Raw genomic sequence first — 9,461 nt, forward strand, 5'->3', positions numbered from 1 at the left:
AGACATTTCTGCACATGCCCATAATATTCTTCACCACTGGGGGCAGCTTTACATAAGACAGCATTCGGCGAAACCAAAGCAACAGTCGGACGGAGCTTTCAGAATGACAGTATGCAGAAGTGAGCAGAGCTTGTTCGCTGTGCGGGCTTCTTCCACCTCCTATGCTACAAAGCAGCTTCCTAGCCGGATCGGGCGCTAAGTGAGGGAACTGCTGTGCTATGGAATACAGATGTGTGAATTCAGATAGCTAAACGGTGCCTGGAGGAATCCAACATGCTTTCCTGTAAAGAGAATTTTTAAAAGCCAGGTTCCTAACTATAAAGATGCAAAAACGTAATATCCATGAAGATCCTATTACCTAGGAAGAATTTGACATTTTGCTGCGAATGCTGTGTTGGGATTGATTTATTTCTGGAGTGTTCTGCATGGCTGGCAAAGAATAATGTTCCAAAATCGGTCCATCTCCCAAGGGGTCCAATTTTTCTTCCTGGGTGTCAGCGAGCCCTGACTCACTACAGTGCAGCTGACAGGGGCTGCCATGCTTGTGGCACACTAAGCAAAAAACAAAAGACCTAAGGACGACCTTTGAACACCACAAAGAATGGGTATGTTTTTCATGTTATTTTTTTAATGTATAGTTCATAGCCACTGCATAGCCTGTGCTTTAATTACTCCATAGACTTACCTTGATGTGATTTGTTATTACAGTTAAATTGCTTAGGGGTTACCTCTTCTACCCAACTGTTTTTCAGTATTTATATAAAGGCATTCTTTAAAAAAAAAAAAACAGAAAAAAAACAACTGAGTAAAGAAAACAATGTGAAAAGTAGTTTGAGTCGAGCTAGGGATTTATAAATGATTGTTGAAATAAAAGAAAGATTTTAGCATGATTGAAAGAAATGACTAATGTGTGGGGGATAACTTTTCTAAGTTGTTTTTATTTCCAGGTTTCAATGTAATTAGGCTACTGAGCGGATCAGCTGTAGCTCTGGTAATAGCCCCTACTGTATTACTGACAATGCTTTCTTCTGCTGAACGAGGATGCCCTAAGGGCTGTAGGTGTGAAGGCAAAATGGTATATTGTGAATCTCAGAAATTGCAGGAGATTCCCTCAAGTATATCTGCTGGTTGTTTAGGTTTGTCCCTTCGATATAACAGCCTCCAAAAACTAAAATACAATCAATTTAAAGGTCTTAATCAACTCACCTGGCTCTATTTAGACCATAACCACATCAGCAATATTGACGAAAATGCTTTCAATGGAATACGCAGACTAAAAGAGTTAATCCTGAGTTCCAACAGAATCTCCTATTTTCTTAATAACACCTTCAGACCTGTGACAAATCTCCGGAATTTGGATCTGTCATACAATCAGCTGCAGTCTCTGGGATCTGAACAGTTCAGGGGCTTAAGGAAGCTGCTGAGTTTACATTTGCGGTCCAATTCCCTAAGAACCATCCCTGTTCGAATATTTCAAGATTGTAGGAACCTTGAACTGTTGGACCTGGGTTATAATCGCATCCGAAGTTTAGCGAGGAATGTCTTTGCAGGCATGATCAGACTGAAAGAGCTTCATCTGGAGCACAATCAATTTTCTAAGCTCAACCTGGCACTTTTTCCAAGGCTAGTCAGCCTTCAAAACCTTTATTTACAGTGGAATAAAATCAGTGTGATAGGACAAACTATGTCCTGGACCTGGAGCTCATTACAAAGACTTGATTTATCTGGCAATGAAATAGAAGCTTTCAGTGGACCGAGTGTTTTTCAGTGCGTGCCCAATTTACAGCGCCTCAACCTGGATTCAAACAAGCTCACATTTATTGGTCAAGAAATTTTGGATTCTTGGATATCCCTCAATGACATCAGCCTTGCCGGGAATATATGGGAATGCAGCAGAAACATTTGCTCTCTGGTAAACTGGCTTAAAAGTTTTAAAGGGCTGAGGGAAAATACAATTATTTGTGCCAGCCCCAAAGAGCTGCAAGGGGTGAATGTTATTGATGCAGTGAAAAACTACAGCATCTGTGGCAAAAGTACCACGGAAAGGTTTGAATTAGCACGAGCTCTCCCAAAGCCAACGTTTAAACCAAAACTCACCAGGCCTAAACATGACAGCAAGCCCCCTCTGCCCCCAACTATTGGAGCCACCGAATCGAGCTCCGAACCCGAGCACGACACCGAACACATCTCCTTCCATAAAATCATAGCAGGCAGCGTGGCCCTGTTCTTGTCGGTGCTTGTGATCCTGCTGGTAATCTATGTGTCATGGAAGCGTTACCCAGCCAGCATGAAGCAGCTGCAGCAGCGCTCTCTCATGCGAAGGCACAGGAAAAAGAAAAGACAGTCACTGAAGCAAATGACTCCAAGCACACAGGAATTTTATGTAGACTACAAACCTACCAACACTGAAACCAGCGAGATGCTGCTGAATGGAACGGGACCCTGCACGTATAACAAATCAGGCTCCAGGGAATGTGAGGTATGAACCATTGTGATAAAAGAGCTTTTAAAAGCTGGGAAATAGTGGTGCTTTATTGAACTCTAGGGACTATAAAGGGAACGTTTTTCTCACTTTTCTGGCACAGCTCTTCCACGTCACTTTTTTGTACATTCATAATACTGGTCATTTTACTCTCATACATAATCAACTCATTGAAATTTAAATACCGCAATCAATGTGAAGCCTAAGCTCTGGTTTAATACAATACCTATTGTACAAACCCTCTACTGATTTCATTAAAGTCTCTCTTGTTTTTAAATAGAAAACTTCTTTCATAAGTAATCCACTGCACCTGCAGCGACTGTGCCTCTGTTTAGGGAGAAAAATGACAAGAATGCGGGGGGGGGATAAAAATCCGCTTTCCTCTCACCCCCAGCTCTCCCCCTCCCCAACCCCAACCCTTGCTCTGAAACTCACTTTTTGAACCTTGAACAAACTAAAGACCCAGGTACTGGGGCATCATAGGAATTCTGAGTTCTCTGAGGGGAGAGATGGTGCAGGAACAGCTCTAAATGTATGTCTGATTTCTGCCCAACACAAGATATTATAAAAAGCCAGTGGGGAGTTAATGCACTGTCTTAGGACATGAGGTATCACACCAAAAGCAAAGCAGAGGGAAACCTAGGTTTAAATAAAATTTTAAGAATAAAAATGTACAATGGGATTTACTCTACTGCATTACAGTACAGCATTTCTAGGACTGATAGCTATTAATTGAAACCTGTTTATGTGACTTCATACAAAAGGTGCCAGTGTTTACCCGTTACATCCAGTAGCCTTTCAGAAAGTAGTCAAAAGGCATTCATTAAATGAGGAGCAGAAATTCCTTATTGATGCAATTAGAGGAACTGAAATGTGCAGCAGCAAAGGCAAGACCACTTCCTGCACACATTTGTTTCAGTGCTCATTAGAAATTCTCTTTTCAAGACTGTCAAAGACAGTAACGTAGCTGGGGTACCCATTTAATCTGTCATTTTCTTCTATTTCTTCTTATTTGCTGGGCTGAGCTTGTTAGGGTTTTGTGATGTGTTTTGCACACTGTCCCTCTAATAACTAAATAAAGCTTCATTACTTACAAAGCCAAACAAATACTACAACTGCAAAGAGCTTTCAGAGAAAACTGGTCTGATCTCACAGATCATCCAAAAATCCTTAAAGAAATCACTGGCAAATTCTTTTTCTTTCTTAGCAAAACCCCAGTGACATTACAAAAATTCACAGGCGTTAATTTTCAATTCATCAGTGGTTCTAGACAAAATACCAATCTGTAACCCAGCTACCCCCAGAGTCATGTATTTTTGTTGGTTGCAGAAAAATGTAACATCCCCCATATTTCCAAATAAATCATACCTCCTACTTTGATTATCAGGAAGAGGGGGTGAGAGGGTGGTGGTTCATTCTTGAAATAATGCAGCAGCACCTCTATAGAAGCAAGTCAGTAATTTAATTATCTCTATTTTATAACTTGACCTGGCTTAGTAAACTGCATGTCTTCAATCACTTGGGAGGGAATGTTTCTACAAAGCAGTTTCACTGCAGCAGATTAGAAAAAGCAAAACCTTAGCAGAATGTTCTCCTGCATTTTTACTGGAAAAATCCTAATCACAGCCAATCACCTTGAAATATGCTACATACAGTGAAAAAAAGGCTAGGAAGCATCTCTTAAAAAGAACTAATACATGTGAAATGGGTTGGGTTTGGTTTGGTTTGGGGTTTTTTCCCACAGAATGAAACTATGCTCATTTTCAAGGACTGTGGTGAGACAATATCTGAGAGTAGAAGCTGGAGACTAGACTGAACCCTGCAACACTGAGACCCCATTTTACTGAATACAAAGAGGATCCCACACAATTAATAACACAAGGGCTTGAGGCGCTTTTGCAGGACTGAGCAGACTGTGATTTTTAACCTGACTTGTACCTTGAAAGTTGCTATCAAAAGTCAATACACATTGAATTTTCTTAGATATTATGAGATTCAGATTTCCACCAGCAGGTCTGCGGTTAGCTCTGTACTGAAGGACTACAGTTTGCTGTAAACTTCATGCTCAGAGCCATCTCTGTACTTCTACAGGCTTTAATGCCTGCAGTAGTGACTAATATTAGGGATAGCCAAAACAAGGACGGTGTGGCCCAAGACACGCATCTGCTCATACACACACACACACGAGTATGTAGGTGTACACATATACATAAATACAAGAAAGTTTTGCTATTTAGTTTTGGGAGTGCGAACTACACTCAGAAAATAATTTCATACTATTGATTTAGATTTTTTTCTATTTGAAAATATTCAATCCATCTTCTAGAACTCCTTAATGGACTGTGATTGTGAATGAGTTTTATGTAACTGAGTTTGACTTTACACGCCTCCTTTTATGTTTCTTTAATGGCTTGTTCTAACCATAACAATACTCAGAAAGAGCCAATCCATAACCTCCTAAGAGAGCAATGCCAGTAAAATTATCACAGTCTCCCTCTGAAAAACATTTAATTATGGGCATGAAAAAGAAAATAAGGCCAGTATGTCATTAATCATAAATGGATAACAAAAATAATAATGAAAATCCAGCATGTTTAGATTTAAGCAGAGGCATAGGTCAGATCAACTAATTCATTTATAGCCTGAAAAACTACACTTGTCATTAATTTCCAAACATATACCAGACACAGATGAATGTGTAATTGCTGTCATAGTCGTTGACAATAAAACCACTGTCTGATTACACAAAATAAGATGCCCAGTGTAATACTTTGAACCTTCTTGCACAGCCCAAGGCCTGCAAGCTGAGTTGTTAAATCCCACTCCAGTGGCCATGGCGTAGAAAATGTTTTAAACCAGTTTCGTCATAGCGTGTTAAACACATTACAAACCCCATGCTTTCATCTGTGCAAAGAGTACATTAAGCTAAACTTATTCTCACCGCTGTCAGATTAAACACTGCAGAGTGACTTTTTTGGGGTGGCTAGGCCACCAGAGTCACAAATTCTAATCATCTTGTAGGAAATGACTCAGTCTTAGCTGAGCAACTTTCAGCCCCTGTGAAAGGCTACACCTTTCCTGAATTCAAATGAAGCATTAAAGTCTCAAAAATTCCAGAGACGAAATTTCTCCTTTGCCTCTCTCCAGTTTGAGCAGCAGTTCTCCAGAAGTCTGATCCCACTTTGTCTTGAGCTTTGGATATTTTGGTGCCAGTCTCTCACACAACTGTTACAATCTTGCTGGGGTGATGTCAACGAATCCTCAGAGGATGCACAACAGCTGTGATGGCTCTTACAAGGCCAGAAACCTTCATACAAATGTTTTAGGCACCAGCTTGAGGAAGGAGATGTGATTGAGTACCTCTCATGACCTGGCTGTCCTTAATGGATCTGATGCTGCCTACTTATTCCAAGTTTAGGAGAGCAACAATGCACTTTGAAGGCGTCTGGGGCTTGTTTTGTTGTGGTTTTTGGGTTTTCTTTCTTTCTATTCCTTTTCCTCAGTCATATATGGTGCTCTGGGACTGCCACTCAGAGACCAGGGCTTTTCAAGCGACAGATAAAGTGCAATACTCTTCCATGCCGGCTTTAATTTTCATTGGTTTTGCCATCTTTTTTGCAATCTACACTTATTTAGACAATATTGAGACAAATGTTAGGTGGAATCACTACACAAGACTGTTTCATTTTATTGTAGCACCCAAAATTCTTAAAAGAAGTCAGGACTTCCTCTCCTAGCCACTGTACAAACACCTTCCAATAATCTCTTATTGCAAGCTGGAGCATAGGAGGTTCAATCTGAACATGAGGAAAAACTTCTTTACTGTGAGGGTGACAGAGCCCTGGCCCAGGCTGCCCAGAGGTTGTGGAGTCTCCTCCTCTGCAGACATTCAAAACCCGCCTGGACGTGTTCCTGTGTGACCTGGTCTGGTGATCCTGCTCTGGCAGGGGTTGGACTGGATGAGCTTTTCAGGTCCGTTCCAACTCCTAATATTCTGTGATTCTTACACTGAATGTTTACAAGGGATGTTGAGAAGATAGACAGAAGATGGCAGATAAACATGACAGATTTGAGGTTATTTGCATAGCACACAAGTTGAGTACTGGGAATAAAATCCAGTCTCCTTACACCAAGACAACCTCCTAGCCAGTAGACTACTTGGCCTCTCAACTAAACAACCTAGCTCCTGGCATATTCAAGTGGTATTTCAGAATAATAAACCACATAGAAAGCACATCTTTGGAAAAAAAAAATAACTAATGAACTAAGCAAATTCAAGGAGACTGGTAATGTTCATTCACTGTGTTGAGATTACCTCCAGCAATTGCAGAGTAAGAGAATAATAATGAGAACAAGTGGCTTGAATATAATGAATGCAAGCTTCTCTGCTGGCTGATAGTTTTTCATTACTCACTATCTGCACTTACAGTCATCACAGCTTAAGGTTTGGCAATGCTCTTTTTTTATTATTATGAAATAGTGAACCTTGGTATAAAATTCAATTGCAAAATGAAATAAATGTAGAATATTCCTGCAAACACAATTAGAAAATTTCAGTTTGCTGCAAGCTAATGGTCTTTGCTGTCAGCCACTCAACTCTAGATAAATATTCTCTGAGATGAATTTCTGTGGAACAATAGTGACATCCAGTGGGTAGTTAGCTTAATCACAGGTATCTATTGTCTGTATCAATTCACATACAGATGTATTTGCCTTTTTACTTTGTATTCTTCTGTATCACACACTAGTAGCATCAAATCCTTTCACCACACTAAGTATTCAACTGTATTTTAACTTCATTGCTGTGTATAGGAGTCATAAACTGAATGTAGTAAATGAGTGGAGAAAATAAGAGTAGATGAATGCTAGCAAGAAATGGTTTATCCACTATGTAAGTCACTACTGTCAGTAAAAGGCAAGAAGCATATCATAAGAAACCAAGGATAGGAGCTGTAACAAATGTGTGGCCACTGATTTAGAACTTATTACTTATAAAACACTAAGTGACTTTTAAAGATACTATAAAAATAAAGTCAGACTACAAACAACTCATTCAATTTCCTAACAGCAGAAGATTTTTTTTTCAAGTGTTTATGTTTACAATAATGAGAGAAAGATATTATTAGACATCAAAAGAAGGGCACTCACCACCTGGGAACAAGTTTAAGCAACAGCTTCATCTCGAAAGTACACAATGTACCAAAGAGACAAGAAGCAATGGATGAAAGCTCAAATTCACATGCAATAATAAAGCCAAACAATAGGAAACTCACCAGTGACATGTGAACATGCAGGATATTTGCTTGGGCTGAGGTTGCCTGTAGCAACCTCTGGTATGTTTTGCAGCAATTACTTTAGGACTTAGAGCAACTCTCTGCCAATGTTACTGGCAGTAGTTTTAAACCACAGTGAATGACACAAGCCAATGAAATCAGGATTATAGCTCTGTTGACAACAGACAGATTTCATTTCCCTTAAGAGTATGCACAAGAACTCAATTATCTCCATAATGAATGAAATATAGTTGCATTCTAATGTTTTACATGCTATGGTAAGGTCATCATACTTGGGTGACTTGGAGGTGACCTGTCAGTCCATGATACGCAGCCTAGGTAGGCTTTCTAGAATGGGTGTTACCACAGTGGTGCAGTATAGGATTTTGATGTGATCTTCAGGGTTATAGCCAAATTATTGCTTGGCATAATGGTATATGGAGCAGTGTAGGGTGCAAACACTGTGTTCAAGGACTATGAACAGTTCGCCAAGGAGGTTGTAAAGTAATAAAAAGGAGTTTATTCAAGACACTCTGGGATGGCTAGCTGTGAGTTGATGGACCACATTTTACCTACTAGAGAAATTGCAGATCATTTAGAAGGAGCACAAACATCATAAAGCAATAATGAAAAGAGGTTTGCAAGTATTATGCAGCATCTTCTATTTGACCAACCCATCATAGTAATCACACCTCCCTGCAATTGTTGTCTTGCTTGTATTGTTAGACTATCATGCCCATAACATCAGCATTCTAATGTAAGAATAAGCATTGTTTCCTGAGAAGGGACAAAAAAGCACTTAACCCCTATTTATTAGTATTTTCTTTCTAAACAGCTTATTGAAACTAACTGAAGTTGTGACAGGAAATATTTTATATTCATTAGAAAAATAACAAATTTAAGGTTCTTCATTCAACCAAACTTTTGAGCAAAACAAAATACTTTGTTCTTTACTCACAGTTCCTTATTGTTTCTCACAAACTCCTTCAATTGCCAAGAAGAAACTGAATGACTGGAGATGTAATCTTGAAAAATGGTTCTCCAAAAAGCTCCCAAATGTTTTGTCTTATCACCTAAAACCATTCACTTAATATGTTCCCGTGTGACTAATACATTGACTATGTGTCACAGCTTACACTCTTGACTGAATGTTAAGTTTCTATTACTTCAACATTAGCAGTAGCACTGAGATCATGTAGGACTTCATAATTACAGTTCAACCTTGCAAATTCTCAAAGTGTTTTGTGGCAGCACAGCTGTCAGACTCTATTAACACATCATAAGGACATATGAAAATAAAACATCCTAATTACTCATCTACTTACACTCCAAACAGACATAAATGCATTACAAGGTTTATTGCTTCACCACACCATTGAGAAAATCATCTGCCCAGTTCACCGTGTAAATCCTTTTCTTTTTCAAACCAACAAAATACTTAAATAACTGGGTCTCTCAGGAACCTAATTGCTTAATTCTGAAAGAAAAAAAGAATGTAAAACTCGACTAAACACCTTTCTATTGGCAGCAGCGTGTAGAAGTTGTCATCATGAAGTCAGTCTTTATTAGTTATTCGTACTTGGAATGCAGCAGTACCTCCTATACTTGCCGTGTGTTATACCTGCACTACATCCCATAGTGGGATGTACTAGCTATATGGAAACTTTGCACTTTTATAGGCACTACTGTTCACGTGCATAATTAGA

The 9,461-nt window shown here is 39.3% G+C and overlaps 1 protein-coding gene across 1 annotated transcript; it reads left to right on the plus strand.

Annotated features, from left to right (window-relative positions):
- Positions 1-333: 333 nt before the first annotated feature.
- On the plus strand, positions 334-2,760 carry LRRTM3 (leucine rich repeat transmembrane neuronal 3). The gene is made up of 2 exons (XM_010191682.1): positions 334-605; positions 948-2,760. Exons 1-2 carry the CDS (start codon positions 602-604, stop codon positions 2,483-2,485), a joined length of 1,542 nt encoding a protein of 513 aa, XP_010189984.1. The 5' UTR covers positions 334-601; the 3' UTR covers positions 2,486-2,760.
- Positions 2,761-9,461: the final 6,701 nt, after the last annotated feature.

Source organism: Mesitornis unicolor, unplaced genomic scaffold, assembly GCF_000695765.1.
Source record: "Mesitornis unicolor isolate BGI_N332 unplaced genomic scaffold, ASM69576v1 scaffold589, whole genome shotgun sequence".
Classification (NCBI taxonomy): Eukaryota; Metazoa; Chordata; class Aves; order Mesitornithiformes; family Mesitornithidae; genus Mesitornis; species Mesitornis unicolor.